We start from the raw sequence: 19306 nt of genomic DNA, 5'->3' as shown, positions 1-19306 counted from the left end.
GTTTTAATATACACAAAAAATGAATGAATGGTCACCAATTTAAAAAAGAGCCCCCTCCCTTCTTCTGTCAGGGAGGCATAATTCTAACGACAGTGGATCCGGATTTAAAAAAAATAATAAATCCTCAATCAAGACCAAGAAAGTTAAATCTAAAAAGGACATTCTCTTCTTTGAAATAAGGGGACTGGTTTTTGCTACTGTTTACATAGAAGAGAAAATAGTTTAACAACCACAAGAACAGAAAGGATATACAACAGGAATCCTGTAGAACCACAGGGGTTCCAAATCATGGATATTTTAATCTTTCATTTTGTAATACTTAGGCAACATTGGCTTATAGTTCCAAAGTTATAGTATAAGCCATTTCTAGTTCTTTTTTGTTTGTTTGCTTGCTGTGTTCCTTCTGGAGAGTTGCTGTGTTGGGCGACTGTAAGGTGGTAGTGGTAGTGGTGACAGGGGATTTGGAGTGAGGAAGGGTTCAGGATTTGTGGGTCTTGTTGGTCTTGAACGAGACTTGCAAGACGCGGTCTCCCAACCGGTACCCGTTGAGACTGGCGATGGCCATGGCTGCCTCATCGTAGTTCGTCATGGTGACGAAGCCGAAGCCTTTGCACTTGTTGGTATTGAAGTCGCGGATGACCTTGACGTTGTTGACTGCTCCGAAGGGCCCGAACAGCTGCCATAAGACGCTCTCGTCCGAGTCTGGAGACAGGTTGTAGACAAAGATGCACCAGCCAGTGCCTGTGTGGCCAGGGATGTTCATGCCCACCAGGCTAGTCATGCTGTCAATGGTGATGGGAGAAAACCTGCACCACAAGATAGACAGAGAGAAAGAGAGAGGGAGGGAGAGAAAAAGTACAATGTTAAGTGAAACAAATGCCCAATTGAGAGAAATAGAAAAGCAACTGCGTGTGCATGGATTTACAAGCATTGAGATTGCAGGCCAAGGCATTTCCCTATACACTCAAGTTCCTCTCCAAGTGTCCAAAGTGAACCTCGCCATGACCCCACTCTCTGAGTGTGTCTCAGGGAGAGTTGCGATATGCAAAAAACACATTTCTAATTCACACATGTGTATTAAAACACTTGTACATGTGTGAAATAGGACAAATAAAAGCACCCACCCACATACAGTACCAACCAAACAGTTCTAACATTCCTGACCATCCTACATTGATTATTACATGTGCAACCCAGTGCACATGATGCACTATGACTAAGGGTCTGTCTGTGTACTGTATCCTCCTGCTAGACTATTTCCCCTCTGTGCGCCTCCATATTGACTGAGTGGCCTTTTCTCAAGGCTGACTGCTCTGTGGGGGGCCTGCTGGGAAATGGCTTCAGCAGCATCCGAGGGAGGGAGGGATGCACAGGGGAAGCTTTTCTCCCTCGGTCTTCCTGAGTGCCTCTATTGGGAGCTAAATTACAGGAACTTGCTGAATTAAAAGATTTTGAAATTCATCAGAGATTGAGTATGCAACCAAGTAAATCTGCACTTATTCGCCTTGTAATCTTCTCCCTTTTTGCGATAGAGATTTGAATGCTCAGTTGACTTCACTTAATTGCCTTTCCGCTTAAAGGAAATTTCCACTTTAAATAAAAGGTAAATTGGATAAAAGGTTAATTTCTTATGCCACCTCTCAGAATGACTATAGGCATTATTGGGTATGCTTTAATTGAGATTTCCGCTTTACTGCAGCTGTCTCGGAGAAGCCTCCCTTCTTAAGGAAGGGAGGAAGGAAGGAGCAAACTAAATGGAAAATGGAAACACTTTACAACCCAGTAGTATTAGGAACAAAGTGTATTCCATCCACCCACTCCTGCAGTCATCTGTTGTGGGGCGGATGAGGATGACAGTGATCGATAGTCTTGCTCAGACCACAGAGCCTCTAAGTATCGGCAAGAATCACTCAGACCTTTCATCAGTACTTTGGCCACGACTTGAGCTTTAACATTTTTGCCAACACAATATCCTTTTTGGTTCTTGTTCGTGTCTCATTACAGTCCCTGTGTAAAATGTATATTTTCTAACAGCAAGTCTTCCCTTCACTAGGGTCTTAAAACCTCTAGTCCCGTCAAGGCCTTTTCTAACACGTTCAATTGTATTCGGATCTCTCTGTCTGGGTGAAATAACACCTCCATAGTAATTTCGATGCAAATCCAGGTATGTATGAGTGTGTGAGGGTGAGAGACAATCAGGCTGGCTAACAGAGCCACGGAGGAGACTACAGTGGTGTCTAACAGGGCAGGATCAAACACACTGTGTGGTTCTTCCATAGAAAAGGAAAGGAGTTGCATAGCAACAAGGGCTGACCTGCAGCCATCCCACCCTCCCCTAGCTCCCACCTCCACTGCTCACTTCTAAAGCACACTGACTACTACTACACTTGCCTTTGTTCATTAATCATCACCACTTCAAACCATGTGCCAAGCAAGCAAGAGGCTGTTCTGAAGGCAGGGCTTGTTGGATTTCTGTATTCCAAAACTCTACTGCTTTGACAGTTTGTACATTTTCAATAGTCTTTGCCTTGGTACTGTGTTGTTCAACCAGCAGGCACTGCAGCATATTGGTGAATATTATAAATGTCTTCTCTTCTTTTTGTTGTCATTTTCTTGGCCAGATCTTTTGCATCCCCCTTCAACTGAATTAATTGTTTCCTGCCCCCAGTACAAATAGAGGTATGTTAGACAAACGAGTTGCTGCCTGGGACATTGAGGTAGAGCTATGCGCTAAACAGTCTTTCCCATGCATCATTCTGTCACCGTCTTATAGTTGAGCCTTCACTCTCAGCAGGAATTGCTGCTAATCACTGCTATGGAAACCGAGGAATTCAGTGGATTTGCTCTTTTCACAGAAAAAGCTATTTAATCATTCCATTTAAAAAATTTAAAAAGCAAATGCTTATTTTTTCATGCTACATCTGGGATCACAGCCTTTCTATTCCAGTGAGTGGACATCAAAGGAACTCACTGATTACTCTAACATGCAACAAAATGTCATCAGCTGATATCATGATGTCTCACAGCCGCTTCACTTCATGTTACATCAACAGTAGCAAAAGCAAAAGTTATGAGCAAAAAGAGGTGATCAGAAGTTGAGCTGGCTGCAGTGAAACAGCATTTCCTGCAGGGATCCAGGTGTCTCCAGCCTCTCCCATCTTGCCCCTTACTGACCCCTTAACCCCAACGCCCCATCACTACTGCTTACTGCTGTAATAACATGTTGTAATACATGTATTATTACAACCATTATGGCAAGTCCTATTGAATTGGGTGGTTTGTTATTGTAAGTTCCATTCACTGCTTTGATATTAGTGTTTTCAAACTGAACTTGATCCCAATGTAACATCTAAATCTGGACAGAGGTTAGGCTAGAGTACCTGAATCCGGTAGAAAAACACGCCTAAAAACAAGAGAACAGAAATATACACAGAAACTATCAAAGCAATCGGGATGTAAAAGTCAGCACTCATCATACTCAAAGCAAACTGAACATTAGAAAACAAAATAGCATTGTTTTCCTTTTGGACTAGTGGTTGGTGGATTCAAATGAAACAAGGCTAAAGAAAACCAAAAACATCAAGGCAGAATAACCTTGAACTGATTCGAATGCAAGTGACTTCTAAAAATGAAGAAAACAGGATAGAAATCATTTTGTCAACATGGACATCTGGCATTCGGTGAAGTTTTAATTACCTCTTTACGCCATAGGCCATATTAAGCAAATTGTCCAGCCTGTAAAGAGAAGGAGGGTTCTGGGGTTAATGCCAGGCAGATGGTTGACTCACTCAATGGAACTAATTCTACATCCCTACCTCACTCAAAGAAGAAAGCCATCCAGAGATGGGCCATTACACTGAGGAGCCCCACCAGTCAGGGGTGGTGTCATTCACACAGCAACAAAGCAGCAGGCTAGCAACAGTACTGTACAGTGCTAACACAAGAGGCCACTCTGTGGCCCAATCAGCCAGCACACAGCGACATTTTCTTTTTTTAGCATGAGGCCCTATGGAGAGCACTCTCACGCTCCACATTCTTATGCTGCACGGGGCTTTCAGAGTGGTTCCGTTGTACATCTGTGCTGTTGTGTTGAGGTCAAATCATTTATAAGTCATTTATAATTGTGAGTTAAGCCATAGTATTGATGTCAAAGAAAGTTTTGAAATCTTGTCTTTCTCAAATTCAATGTCGATCCTGACAGCATAACGAAATAATGATTATTTATGTCATAAACTATGAAAACTGCTTTGCATCATTATTCCAATTGCCCCTCAGGTACTTTGGCATTAAGTTTGTCATTTTCAAGAAGGTTGAGAGACAAATTGAACATATATTATACTACTAAATAGTATAATAATTCTAAAAAAAATAGAGTTCTGTCAGTGTAATGGTTTGGCATTTTTTGAGAGATGGTAAAGGTTTTAAGAGAGGAAGATGACAAATCAGGGAATAATGTTGCATGGTTTGGACTAAGTAAACACTACTGAATAGTAACTGACCAAAAAAATGTGCTTTATTTTGACACCTGTCCATGTAGAATGTCAAATGGAATGGTGTTTGTTAGTCAGTTGGTCGGGAGGAAAAATCAGACCGACCGGTCCTGCAGACAGATAGTCACTGTGCTCAGTGGGCCAAGGATGGAAGCCACTCAGCCACATAAATCAGAGGCTTTTTGAGTGAGCCTTGCGTGGCCACGCAATGACCATCATTTGTCACATGGGTCTGCACTGTTTAATGTCTTAGTAAGCCTTTCAGCCTAATGGAAGGGTTGGGAACTTGGGGCCATTCTAAAGTACCTCTCCCTTTCAAAACACTGTCTGTGCTGCAGGTCATCAGTGGGCAGAGATGCCGTCTGTGAACCTGACCAAATAATCTAAACAAAGCACAAAAATGTGTTGACTCATTAAAGCAGCAATTAGGCCATTATGCGGGCTGGGACTGAGCAATCTGCTTTTGTGGGTAAATTAGTCAATTGGACTGGAAGCTCTGAGGAGGCGCTTCAGGCCGCTGTGCTGGAGACATCTGATGGGCTACTGCTGTAAAAAAAAAAAAAAAAAAACCTGCCTTGGATGCCAGCTTTTCACAAACCCTCTCCAAGCCCACAGCATACAAAAGTGGTGCCTCTCAATGCATGTAAATGGGAACCGTCCGTTTAAAAAGTCTGTTAAATTAAAACCTGCTCCTACCTTAAATATAACAAGCCTAATTGACCAATTACTGTCATTAGTAATGTGGAGCATCACTAATAACTGAAATCTACAATATTTTGCTTAAAAGATTATATTGCCTTCTTAGAGGTGGATCAGACAAACAGGCATTATATTGACTGGTGGCAAATGGGCAACATTGACAAGATATGTGATGGATTTCTGTCTGAGTTTGTGGATTAGGTTCAGCCCTGTGGCTGTTGGTTGTAATGCTGAGGAAGTTGAAAGGCTCTGGATCTGCAGTGCTCAGACCCTGGATTCTACTGAAAATCATGTTGTATATTCCTAACTTTGTTGGTCTAACTTTTCATAAATATATATAATTTTTTATTATAATAATTTGCTCCACAATCTTAAATATTTTTTGGGTTCAGATGATCATTTTCATATATTCTCATTGGGACTACAGTCTGGAATCGGTGAGTATCAGGCTAAGTATGTGTTGGGAATGAACAGTGGATGGAAAGAGGGGATGACAGCTGGTTGCATTATGGAATAAGGAGGGTGATGAGGTGATGTGATGGAGACATTGTGAACGACAGAACCCCACTGTCTCTTGTAAATAGTTCTTCTCAGTTATGGGTGAAGCTCCAGGAAACCCACTCTTTGGAACAAAAATGCTTTCTTGGTTGAATGCACAAAGAATCAAACATCGTATTGGTGACTGATGACTTACAAGGTTGTTGATCGTTGCAATTAGACAATAAAATGCCATACTCAACTCTACAGTACATATAACAGTAGAAACATATATTTGAACCAATAGCACAATGGCTGAACCTGACCTCCCGACCCTTGTTGTGAGCCCTAGGTATTTACCTGAACCTCTGGGCCTGGTGGTGCAGGGGGCCTGGGTACCGGCGGTTGGGGGACTGGTACAGCTGGGACAGTAGGGCTTGGCTGGTCTTCTGGCTGGGGTTGTTGGCGAACTTGACGGTGATGGGCTCAGCAGCTCCAGAGGGCTTCTGTCCATTCAGCCCCTTAATGGCCTCCTCAGCCTCTATCCTCTTATCAAAGCGAATGAACCCCACACCCCGCGAACCACCTGTGGGGCCAACACATCACAAACATAGGGGCGTCCTTTTACTTCATGTGGTTCCGGTTAGATTACACACACACACACACACACACACACACACACACACACACACACACACACACACACACACACACACACACACCCTAACAGCCCTTATTATCTCTTTCATACATGGTACAGAGATGTCTGTTGTTGCTTTTAATAACATTGAAAGCAAAGTTTTGTAAAGGGGATACTATGAGATGGTCATTATTTGTATTCCATACAGAGAGGGATTGTGTTATGTGTATAACAGTGTTATTTGAAGAAGACAGTATAGCGCAGAGGGAAAAGCAAAGGCACCACCATGATTTCCTGTGCTGTCAAAGAGAGGAGGCTATAGAGGAGCTGATGCCTGCTGATGCAGAAATGCTGTTGTGTTGTTTGTGTGCTAGCTGCTGTAGTGCTGTGTCTCCTCACAGCTCATTGAGGCTACTCCGTGAGGTGCGTTGGACTCAGCACACACTGCAGCTCTCCTCCTAGCTGATGGCCACACACCCAGGCCTCACGCCATGTTGCTGGCGACATTTGAGTCGTCTCGAGGCAATGTTTTTTGACCGCCACCTGAAAGTAACATTTGGAGAGACGTACTGCCCAGGAGGTCTTTTCTTGGTCTCCATAAACGCGTGCTGCTCGTTTTTAATGAGGCTGGCTGACTGGCCCAGGGGACACTCGCTCAGTGACAGCATGCTGCCACGACTATTTGCATAATACTGTGTGTGCACATCTATACACCACACACAGAAACACTTTTTATTGTCATTTCTCTCTCACAACGCCGCTTGCGCTTATTGATGTTTTTCTGTTCCGCTGTCTCATTTTCTTCTCGAATCAGACTCTTTTGATATGTGCAGCCCTGAACAAACATTTACACACAATCTCTCCAATGCCGAATGCTTTCATTCACTCTAATGCTGAATAATTTAACTTATGGGTTGCTGCAGCTCTTGACAGACTCTCCCAATCCCTCCCTGCCTTCCCTGTACCTGTACATTATAATTAGGTTGTCACTGCTAGAAAATAATAAACACAGTCTGTTATTCCAAAGGGGTTTGAATTGTTGGCATACAGCTCTGGCTCCGATGTGAAACTAGGGTCACTGCTGCTTCGGTAGAAAATAATGTCATACTGATATTCCTAGGTGGTAACAAGTGCATACTGTTTTTGTACATTATGTTGATTTGTTTGCAGGGTTCTACACTAACTTTTTCAGTTGGTGGCACCATCACGATTTGGTTGCACAAAATGTTAAAAACATTTTTTTCAATAATTGATGATGACCTGTCCCATAATGTACCTGCATTCCATACAGAACCAGGCCAATAATGACTAGCTATCTTTTACATTAGCATGCCCTTGTGTTCTTACATTGACTTGGAGAGATTTACTGTAACGGCAAAGAAAAGAGACTGTTACAATAAAGTGCTAAATATATTTTTTGCAGATTTCAAAGTACCATGTTTTCTGCGAAATCCTCTAGAGGGCAGAACTGGAAAAAGGATACTTGATACCAAAATTATATCACAGTAAAAAAAAAGTTACCTTTCCATCTACCTAAAAACGCTTAGGCTATCATTAGCATTGCTAACAGATACACAAAGTGGTAGACTTATAGGCCCTACTCGCACCGCACACAGCAAGGCTTCAGATAAAATTTGCCAGAGGCACACCGGGCTAGTGCCTACTGAAAGCTACTGGACCGAATAAAAAAACACTGTCCCAGGTTAAGATCTGACAGGAAAGCAAATGATGCGTGCATAATTCCAATAGCTGGTGATTTGATCTTTCATTTACGGGCTATCCAAGTAGCCTATACAGCAGGGCTCTCCAATCCTGTTCCTGGAGAGTACTCTCCTATAGGTTTTCGCTCCAACCCCAGGTGTAACTAATCTGATTCAGTTCATCAACCAGCTAATTATTAGAATCAGGTGCTCTAGATTAGGGTCGGAGGGAAAACAGAGTTCTTTTGTATTTTTTTGTACCATCATCTATGAAATGTTTTTGTTAAAGAATTTGGATCAAGACTGCCCAAATATACCTAATTTGTTTATTAATAACTTTTCATGTTCAAAATTGTGCACTCTCCTCAAACAATAGCATGGTATTATTTCACTGTAATAGCTACTGTAAATTGGACAGTGTAGTTAGATTAACAACAAGTTAAGCTTTCTGCCAATATCAGATATGTCTATGTCCTGGGAAATGTTATTGTTACTTACAACCTCATGCTAATCGAATTAGCCTACGTTAGTTCAACCGTCCCATAGACGAGACACCGATCCCGAAGAAGTTTTTAAATGCTGAAGAGACATTTCAGTTGAATGCATTCAGTTGTACAACTGACTAGGTATCCCCCTTTCCCCTAATGTTACAGGGTTCATACAGACCATGGAAATTACAATTCAAGGACTTAAATGTTATATTTAATTGTTGTAATAGCCTATAGAAAAAAACTCAATGTATACGAAAAAGTATGCATTACCACCCAATGGCATTATTCATTGACATTATTTTGACACTCTAAAATATGGTGTAACGTAAACTCACACCATTCCGTACAAACGTGTGCAACCTCAACATCCAAACGAGGCTACAAAGAAAACTAATGGGACTGTAGCGACTGTGTTGACTTCAAAATCGGGGGTGTGAACTAGGTTTCTATTCAAGCGTTGATCGACATGGTAATGGCTCTATAGTATTGGAGAAAAGTAAAAAAAACTGACCCTCCGTTACATTGTGGCGTGTCATGTCGTAACGTACAGCACGCATAAAGCTACTATTTCTGTCTTACAATCTCTCTCCACCAGGCGTAGCACTTCCCTCATCCTTTAAAAACAAGAAATGGACAGTGATGGGGGTAAGGGGGATACCTAGTAATTTTTTGCGTCATCATTGCATGCGATCATCATTCTCAAAGCCGCTGTTTACTTCTAAGATCACTTTAGCACTGCCCTAAAAACCCGATTCAAATTCGACACAAACCTTCAAATAGGTATGTAATGACACATTATATAAACTCTTTATAGTGTTTTATTTACATTTTAGGGGCGATAAGGTGATAAGTTGTACAGATCGAGTGAAAAAAAGCAATTTTCCCACACGACATCTCTCACTATCACGCATTAGTTTCGCTTCCCCACCCGCCATTTAAAAAAAAGACCCGACGGGGCTAATTGCCTGCTTGAATTATGCAGAAACGGGCAGTGTTTAGGTCATGTAATTGATTATGTTGGAAAGGAGAGAAATTGTGCTTTACAATGGTATTGACATTACAGTTGATCTGGACGTATTACGTTTTTGGGGGCGCTAAAATAAGGGCAATTGTACGGACCAAGGCGATGTACGAGTTTACGTTACGTATCACTGACCCTGGATAAGCTAGCGACTGGGCTAACACTGCTAACCTTTAATTAAGGTCAATAATATGTTGTTTTTATTAAAATTTTGTTGGCTTTTTAAACATGAGAGAAATTGAACTAGCTAGTAGCTAACGTTAGCTAGTTAGTTGTACTTAGGTAGCTTACATGGTTAGCTGACTTTTCTCAAAATTAACTTAAATGTGGCTAGCTACTTATTGTCCCTAATTCTAGCCTTTACAGCCAAATATCACTTCAGAAATGTCTAAATAAAAACATATTGATATGGCCAGCATTGTAGACCATTTCTCCCCTCTTGCTGCAGCTTTAGCTCATCTTGAATTAACATAAATGCTGTGAAAACCAGCGTGCTGTAAACATTCTAAAGTGTGCTTGGTTTGTTGACATGTTCAGTCTTCACGCACTGTTGCTCCTACGGTACTAATCTGGTGAGCACCTTTGGAGCAAAGGCATTTGATTGGTTTGATGTGTTGCGAGGCGTCACTGATGTAACACCAGGTTTCGACCGCACTTAAGCTGATTTCTGCTAATGGTTCGCGATAAGGCTATCTTGCTTATAATAACCGCACATGGTTTAACTTGCAAGAAGCGCAACACCCTTCAATCGAAACAAACGAAAGTGGCTGCATCTCTCAAAAACCGATCAGAAATGAAATCACAGAATAATTATATTAGAGCAGTAGAACTTCTAAATAGGCTACCTTAACTTCAATTACTTTTCAAGGACCAGAGAACCTTAGAGGAAAAGTCTGATTTTCAAGGTAGGCTAAAATGACTGAACTGCACATCGCAAATATTCAACGAAGACTTTGAACTTTTAAATATCTGGATTGCATACCCATTCTTGCCAGCATTTACTGGTAAATATAATTTGGAACATATTTACTATCGCTGTTGGTCTTCGGTGAGTTGCTCTACACAACAACCAGCTGTTTATGAGCTGCTATATGTGTGCAGCCGCGCGTATGATAAATAATCGACACAACGAACGAACTGTTTTGGTAATCTGTCATAAAAATAAAAAAAACACTGGCCCAAGCGGGCCACTAACGGGGATGATTGCCTGGCTCGGAGGGTTCCCGAAACCTCCCTTGTATGTCGAGCCCTGACACACAAAGACAGGGGCATTCCCGGGCAGTTGTTGCCTCTTTAGAAATCTGCTTTATTTTTGGCCAGTTGCACATTACTGTATGAATAAAACATGATAAAAGTGAAGCAAAAACGAACGGGGCTAGATAAAAAATAATAAAAAATCACCGGCACCCATTAAAAAATGTGTCGTATTGCTAAGTCAAACGGTCGCAAATGCAACTGTTTTGGTCGCAGTATCGAACCCTGGTTTGTCACTTTCACTTTAATAATTTCATAAACATTTGTCAATCCAATACAATCATAGTTGTGCTTTGTTTCCCAACTTCACTTCATGCATAGTTTTTTTAATTTTTTTTCTCCATAAACCCACTAGCTACTCATGTCAAGAATGCCCCTTGTGGAAGAGTCGGGACATTATAAGACTTAAAGACTACAGTATTTTTGAGTTTCTAGAGCAATGAAACACCTGTTTACACCCTGTGGACTCATCTCCTGTAGGGATATGACCACACCTCTAGTGAAGAGAGCAGACAAGCACCAGTAGTCTATGTATGCCCCTTGGCCTTGAACTGCACCAGGCTGCAGCTGTTTGAAGAGATCTACACTACAGCAGTGCTTAGCATACAGCTGAAGGCTGCAAACCCACATTCAGGGTGGGATCTGAGAAAAACACCCCAGCCACTTGAATGAAGTGTTGACTTGAAGTGGTGTCCATTAAGGAAGGGGTGTAAAGAGTGGAGGGCTAGTGCAGTGGTCTCTTGAGAACTAGGTCTGTCCCTGTCTATGTGGAGAGGTGTGAGGATCTCTGTGCCTATATGGTAGCACTGTGGAGAGAGGTGTGAGGGTCTTTGACCCCACAAACAGTAATTCCTCTCATTTCTCCTTTCACTGCCGTATAGACCTTCTGGGCATGAGGAGAAACACTACTACTGCACTGTAAGGTCAGCAGGGCCTAATGCAATTACACCACAACAGGTCAGGCGATCATGAACTTTGAACCAGTGACTGTGATATCCTGGCAGAGAGAAGAGACTCCATACAAACAGGTCTGTGTGTCAGACAGTTAACAGCAGTCGCTTCAGAATACAATCTAATGTAGGGTATTAGTTTAGGCTTTCATCAGTGGTTCCCTCAAGCAAGGCAGAAATCTAACAAAACAATCCCAGAAGTTATCTACTTAATAGTACTTTTTTTTTTTTTACTGAATTACTGTCAGTGTTGATATTGTGGAGTACCCCCCCCCCCACTAGCTTTTTCAACATTTACATAATGAGCTTCCAGATGTTTTTTTTTTGCATATCAAAACAAAGCAATGCAAACAGGCAGGCTGAGGAAAGCTGGGAAACAGACGGTGGCAGGCAGGCAGCTTCAGCCGGTTCCAGCACTTATCACAGGCCATACAGCATTAGGCCACAATGTACTACAGGCTACAGGCAGTTTCATTCACAGTAATCAGCCATGGCTTATGTAACTCTACCTGTACTTATCTCTTCTGAGCACACATGAACACAGAGAATGGCTTGTTTATTAATAACCACAACCAGGGAAGACAGTGGCAAGGAGCTGCCAGTGCCCTGACAAAGCTTTCTGCACGCCCACTGCACCCAGACACTACCACGGTGCTCCCCAACACTTCGCTCGGCAAACATTCCTCTGGGAAATCTGGAGGGATCTGAGAATCTGTCCAGGCGGCTGATGAAAGCTTTCTCTCTCCGCTCCAAACCTGAGCGCTTTGCTACCGTTTGTCATTCCGCTCTTTGAAGTGGCTGTAGCAACTGTATGGAATGTTTGTTAAACTTACACATTGAATACATTAGGAAAAAACCTCTCCCTGCCTCCTAATCAAAGAGAGAGAGAGAGAGAGAAAGATGGAGAGAAAGACCTGTTCTTGTTTTATGTAACTTAGTTTGTGGGGATAGATACAGATGGTCTTTGAAAAGGCAGTGTGAAAGAAGCCTTTGAAGAGCTTAGGTGCTCTCTGCTTCGCTCAGTAAAAGCAGAGTTAAAGCCATCTGTCTGCTTCTATGTGTGACCGCAGGCCAAGGTAACTATGCAATACACTCCATGTTATGGGTTCTGGTGGGTTATAGAGACACCAGGAAAGAGATGAGTTGTACAAGGTCTTATTTTATCTGTAAATAAATCAGGTTTGCTCATACAGTACGTAGCCTTGATCTTCAGCCACACATGGTGGGGATTTTACATGAGCCAGAATGTATTACAACATTCATCATCAACATCCACTGTAAAAGTGTAGATGTGTCTATGGAGAGGAAGCCACACACTGATTGATCAGGGTTTTAATATACAGTGCCTTGCGAAAGTATTCGGCCCCGTTGAACTTTGCGACCTTTTGCCACATTTCAGGCTTCAAACATAAAGATATAAAACTGTATTTTTTTGTGAAGAATCAACAACAAGTGGGACACAATCATGAAGTGGAACGACATTTATTGGATATTTCAAACTTTTTTAACAAATCAAAAACTGAAAAATTGGGCGTGCAAAATTATTCAGCCCCCTTAAGTTAATACTTTGTAGCGCCACCTTTTGCTGCGATTACAGCTGTAAGTCGCTTGGGGTATGTCTCTATCAGTTTTGCACATCGAGAGACTGACATTTTTTCCCATTCCTCCTTGCAAAACAGCTCGAGCTCAGTGAGGTTGGATGGAGAGCATTTGTGAACAGCAGTTTTCAGTTCTTTCCACAGATTCTCAATTGGATTCAGGTCTGGACTTTGACTTGGCCATTCTAACACCTGGATATGTTTATTTTTGAACCATTCCATTGTAGATTTTGCTTTATGTTTTGGATCATTGTCTTGTTGGAAGACAAATCTCCGTCCCAGTCTCAGGTCTTTTGCAGACTCCATCAGGTTTTCTTCCAGAATGGTCCTGTATTTGGCTCCATCCATCTTCCCATCAATTTTAACCATCTTCCCTGTCCCTGTTGAAGAAAAGCAGGCCCAAACCATGATGCTGCCACCACCATGTTTGACAGTGGGGATGGTGTGTTCAGGGTGATGAGCTGTGTTGCTTTTACGCCAAACATAACGTTTTGCATTGTTGCCAAAAAGTTACATTTTGGTTTCATCTGACCAGAGCACCTTCTTCCACATGTTTGGTGTGTCTCCCAGGTGGCTTGTGGCAAACTTTAAACAACACTTTTTATGGATATCTTTAAGAAATGGCTTTCTTCTTGCCACTCTTCCATAAAGGCCAGATTTGTGCAATATACGACTGATTGTTGTCCTATGGACAGAGTCTCCCACCTCAGCTGTAGATCTCTGCAGTTCATCCAGAGTGATCATGGGCCTCTTGGCTGCATCTCTGATCAGTCTTCTCCTTGTATGAGCTGAAAGTTTAGAGGGACGGCCAGGTCTTGGTAGATTTGCAGTGGTCTGATACTCCTTCCATTTCAATATTATCGCTTGCACAGTGCTCCTTGGGATGTTTAAAGCTTGGGAAATATTTTTGTATCCAAATCCGGCTTTAAACTTCTTCACAACAGTATCTCGGGCCTGCCTGGTGTGTTCCTTGTTCTTCATGATGCTCTCTGCGCTTTTAACGGACCTCTGAGACTATCACAGTGCAGGTGCATTTATACGGAGACTAGATTACACACAGGGGGATTGTATTTATCATCATTAGTCATTTAGGTCAACATTGGATCATTCAGAGATCCTCACTGAACTTCTGGAGAGAGTTTGCTGCACTGAAAGTAAAGGGGCTGAATAATTTTGCACGCCCAATTTTTCAGTTTTTGATTTGTTAAAAAAGTTTGAAATATCCAATAAATGTCGTTCCACTTCATGATTGTGCCCCACTTGTTGTTGATTCTTCACAAAAAATACAGTTTTATATCTTTATGTTTGAAGCCTGAAATGTGGCAAAAGGTCGCAAAGTTCAAGGGGGCCGAATACTTTCGCAAGGCACTGTATGTAGTGTGTATGAATGTTTTGCATGCTCTAGTCTGTGTGACTAGGCGTAACTTATAAAAGAAAGCTCTCCGGATCAATTGTATTGTCCTTATTGAGGAGATGTGTATTGACTGATTGCTGTGCGCCTGGGCCCTGCAGAGATGTTGAGAATATTTAACTATTGATCAAAGCCTCTCCGTATTATATTTCCTTCACATTGAATTTCTGTTCGCATTGAACATCATGATCCGACAACTTTCCCCAAAGGTTAGAGAGAGTGAGGCGATATAAAAATGCTTCTCTGCGATATTTGTTCCGATAGAGGGGAAATACACATATCCATTCTGCAGAGATCAACAGAAAGAGAGAAGAGAAAGATACTAATATTGACAAAACACTTTGGTTACATGATTGATGTGTTATGCAATGACTGCCAGGCTGCATCAGTGTGGATGAGCGACTGGCCTACCGTGTGATGTTCTGATTGGTTATAAAGGTCATTGGGGTTATTTCTTGATGGACAGCAAAATCTTCATGATCAGGACAGTGGCAAGAAATGTGGGCTTAGGCTTTGTAATAACATCATTCCCCAGTCCCAACTCATTGTCAAGTCAATGTGAGTTCAGTCCGCCATCCTTGGACTATTTGTAACAGAACATTGTCTTCTCTGACTGTGAACTATGCAAACTGTGACTCAAAGTTCTTTCTGATGATACTGAGCAGGAGACTGACTGCAATATGCATCACGTTGATGGTCTGTGAAAATGAACTAAATCTCCTAATTAGTGGGTTTGAGCATATTTGTCCAAACCAAACCGATTCCTAGATTGGCCTTTGGAGCTTGTGTGCTCACTCTGAGCCACAGTAATGTCTGAAACTGAACAGATGGAGGGGAATTCTGATTTGGAATATCAAATTATGTTGATGATATTGGCGTGTGTGTGTGTAATGATGTTGAAATCAATGCATGATTAACTGTCCTATACATATGAATGGTTAACCACTAAAAAGTAAAGGACAAAGGCAACATTTTTAAACTAATCTCTCTCTCTCTTCCCCTCTCTCACCCCACAGTTACACTTGTGTGAGTCGCAAGAGAGTTTTAATTTACGGTCCATTTCTCTTTATGGCAGTACGTGTGATGTGCCAGCTCTGAGCTCTCGGGCTCCTCTAAAAACCCTCCTTGTTTCTTAATCACCAGCAACTCAAATTTAATTAGAAATTCCTTCAGCAGATCCCCCTGCCTCAGGGGAGGCCTCTCTGGGCCGGGTAGGGCCTGTATGTGCTGGTGGGCCAGGCACTGTGTGTGTGTGTACGTGTGAGTGAGAGGGAGACAGAGGGAGAAGGAGAAAGAGAACGTGTGCGTGTGCACGCATCTGAGGCAGAAGATTTGCCTGTCTCTCTCTCGGTGGAGTGGTTCTGGCACTGTGAGACATGTAAGGTTATGATCCTGCCTACTGTTCCCTTCAACAGTGTGATTGGGATACAATGGAGAAGAAGAGACTGTTGGCACACCAACAGGATGAGCATTGGGCTTGTGGAGAACATGCTTGGGAAACTGTTTCTGTCTCATAAGACCAACTGTGTGCAAGCATGGTAATACCATTAACTATTTAGACATGTTCTTTTTTTAAATACTGCTCCACAGAATGCGTCAGACATTCCATTTAGGCTATTCAGAGGTTGATTTATTTATGACAGTGGTATGAGACAAGGTTAATGGGAATATCTAGCTGGCTAGTACTGTAGTTATATGAACAGATGTGTTTTCCACTGCCTTTACTTTTTGTGCTGTTGTTTGTGATCCCGAGGGCTGTGTGGAACAGGTCTTGTGGAAACATAGCTGCAAATAAACAGACCTGCTCTAAATTTGATCCTGCTCTGTTGTGTGTGGAGGGCCCCAGTGTCAGGGCTGATTTATTCTGCTTAGGCAAATGAGTGTGGCTTACAATGTGTTGTACGAATTCTGCTTCTTCAGTACACATAACACTGGAGCCTGCCGCAGGCAGACAAAACCTCTGAAATGGATCTAAGAGCTGTGCAATGGAAGTCATGCTGCATGTTTTGGCATCATGGTTTAATCTCTTTTTGTGCCTGTGCTCGGGTTGTGTGTAGGGTGTGTATGACTCAGATGAACATACGTTTATGTATATATGTGTGTGTGCATATTTGTGTGTGTTATCATGTTTAGGCCAATGCATGTGTGCTGTGCTGGCTAGAGGGTTAGAGTGTGTGTGTGTGTGTGTGTGCATGCATAGGTTTGTATGTATATAAATGAAAAGGCTCCCCATGGATACCTGTGACCTGGTCCACCAGGATGCGGGAGGTGATGATGCGTCCGTACTGGGAGAAGAGCTGCTCCAGGTCCTTCTGGGTCATGGTCTTTGGCAGACCACTCACATACAGGTTAGCGTCTCGGATGGAGGCTGAGCTGGGACGTGCATATGACACCTTAGGAGATAGGTAAGAGATAAAAATGACTGTAGCATCTATGAGAACATTTTAAGCGTAGAGCATTGGTTTGTATTTTTTCCAGGGCATTGGCAGAGATGTTGGTGCAAGTTGTTTTTAATGACCTGAATCACAGGGCTTCACCTTACTGAGCTTGTTTTAATTAGCACATAACTTGCGTTACAGCAGATTCCATCTAAAAGCCACTTACACATTAGCCTAGCAGACCCCATGCAGAAGAGATGTGAGGAAGTTAGGTTGGCACCAATTTATCTTCCGTTTTATTTGTTGTATAACATTCATATTTGTGTACTGTAGCAAAAGGCTCACACATCGAACCCCCATCATTAATATGGAAGTATTGGACAAAAATATATCACTCTTGTTAATTCTTACATAAAAACAAATGCACTCACACATACAGTAGATGGGAGAGAAGGTGTATTTACAGCCTGGAGATGAGGGTGGGAGAGAGAGAGAAAGAGACGAAAAGAGGTCGTTTGTAAATCCTATTTTGGGGGGGGGGTTGTATGGGGATGGATTGTACTAACTATAACTATGCAACCTAAATGAGGTGGGTGCCTTCTCTCACAGATCCCTCCACAGTTCTGTAACACCCTCTCTTCAGTGTGCCACACTCACCAGCACCTTGGACAGCGCCTCTCTCTCACACACTCGGAGTCCCTCACACTCCCACTCTCACACAGACTGTCGTTGCTTGGCTGTCATCTCTCCTGTTAGCCTGGGTCACAGCTCTCATTCTGTCAGAGCACACACTCACCTCCCTCAGTCTAATTTAGATGCTACCATTTCCTTAACTCTTATATTAAAAGGTCATATAAACTGTAGTATTACACTATATTGGAAGCTACTATTTGAAGGCTGTTCTGTTTGTCATTGACAGGGTGTTCTTCATGATCTTTAACTGGCAAATTAGACCTTGATATTGCAGTCGTGCCATGTTCGCTCTCTCCTGAAACAGTTCCTGTCCTTTGCTGAATGCTGTTCTAATTTCTAGATTGTGATCTGGTTTTACTTTTTCAAAATGTGAGTTTAATCTTGTTACCATTGCTGACTGGAGAACCTTTTCCATCCAGGGTATTCATTCAAAGACATAAATCATTAAACACTGGCTCCTGAGTGGCGCAGCGGTTTAAGGCAGCGTTGTCCGGTTTAGGGTTTGGCCAGGGTAGGCCATCATTTTCTAAGGCTTTCCACCTGGCTACCCCTACCCCGATCAACAGCCCTCCATCCCCACAGCAACTCGCCCAAGCCTCCCCCATTTCTCCTTCACCCAAATCCAGATAGATGATGTTCTGAAAGAGCTACAAAATCTGTACCCCTACACATCAGCCGGGCTAGACAATCTGGATCCTCTCTTTCTAAAATGATCTGCCGAAATTGTTGCAACCCCTATTACTAGCCTGTTCTCTTTGTATCGTCTGAGATTCCCATAGATTGGAAATCTGCCACAGTCATCCCCCTCTTCAAAGGGGGAGACACTCTAGACCCAAACTGCTACAGACCTATATCTATCCTACCCTGCCTTTCTAGGATCTTCAAAAGCCAAGTTAACAAATGGATTACCGACCATTTCGAATCCCACCGTACCTTCTCCGCTATGCAATCTGGTTTCAGAGCTGGTCATGGGTGCACTTCAGCCACATTACTGTGCTGCCGTATTCATAGACCTGGCCAAGGCTTTCGGCTCTGTCAATCACCACATTCTCATCGGCAGACTCAACAGCCTTGGTTTCTCAAATGATTGCCTTGCCTGGTTCACCAACTACTTCTCTGATAGAGTTCAGTGTCAAATCGGAGGGCCTGTTGTCCGGACCTCTGGCAGTCTCTATGGGGGTGCCACAGGATTCAATTCTCAGGCCGACTCTCTTCTCTGTATATATCAATGATGTCGCTCTTGCTGCTGGCGATTCTCTGATCCACCTCTACGCAGACAACACCATTCTGTATACCTCTGACCCTTCTTTGGACACTGTGTTAACTAACCTCCAGACGAGCTTCAATGCCATACAACGCTTCTTCCATGGCCTCCAACTGCTCTTAAATGCAAGTAAAACTAAATGCATGCTCTTCAACCGATCGCTGCCGCACCTGCCCGCCTATCCAGCATCACTACTCTGACTTAGAATATGTGGACAACTACAAATACCTAGGTGTCTGG

At 42.6% G+C, this 19306-nt stretch overlaps 1 protein-coding gene across 4 annotated transcripts in view; it reads right to left on the bottom strand.

Annotated features, from left to right (window-relative positions):
* Positions 1-308: 308 nt before the first annotated feature.
* The window catches only part of LOC139409267 (ELAV-like protein 4), a 68683-nt gene continuing 49685 nt past the window's right edge, over positions 309-19306 (bottom strand). For all 4 annotated transcript variants that reach the window (XM_071154161.1, XM_071154162.1, XM_071154164.1 and 1 more), the window contains 4 exons: positions 16971-17124; positions 6027-6252; positions 3697-3735; positions 309-806 (listed from right to left, as the gene is read on the bottom strand). In XM_071154161.1, the coding sequence (XP_071010262.1) occupies positions 479-806; positions 3697-3735; positions 6027-6252; positions 16971-17124 (747 nt within the window). In that variant the 3' untranslated portion in view covers positions 309-478. The remainder of the gene's footprint in view (positions 807-3696; positions 3736-6026; positions 6253-16970; positions 17125-19306) is intronic.

This window comes from Oncorhynchus clarkii, chromosome 5 (assembly GCF_045791955.1).
Source record: "Oncorhynchus clarkii lewisi isolate Uvic-CL-2024 chromosome 5, UVic_Ocla_1.0, whole genome shotgun sequence".
NCBI classification, from domain to species: domain Eukaryota; kingdom Metazoa; phylum Chordata; class Actinopteri; order Salmoniformes; family Salmonidae; genus Oncorhynchus; species Oncorhynchus clarkii.
Note: the sequence above shows the minus strand (reverse complement) of the source record. Positions and strands in the feature narration are given on the sequence as shown.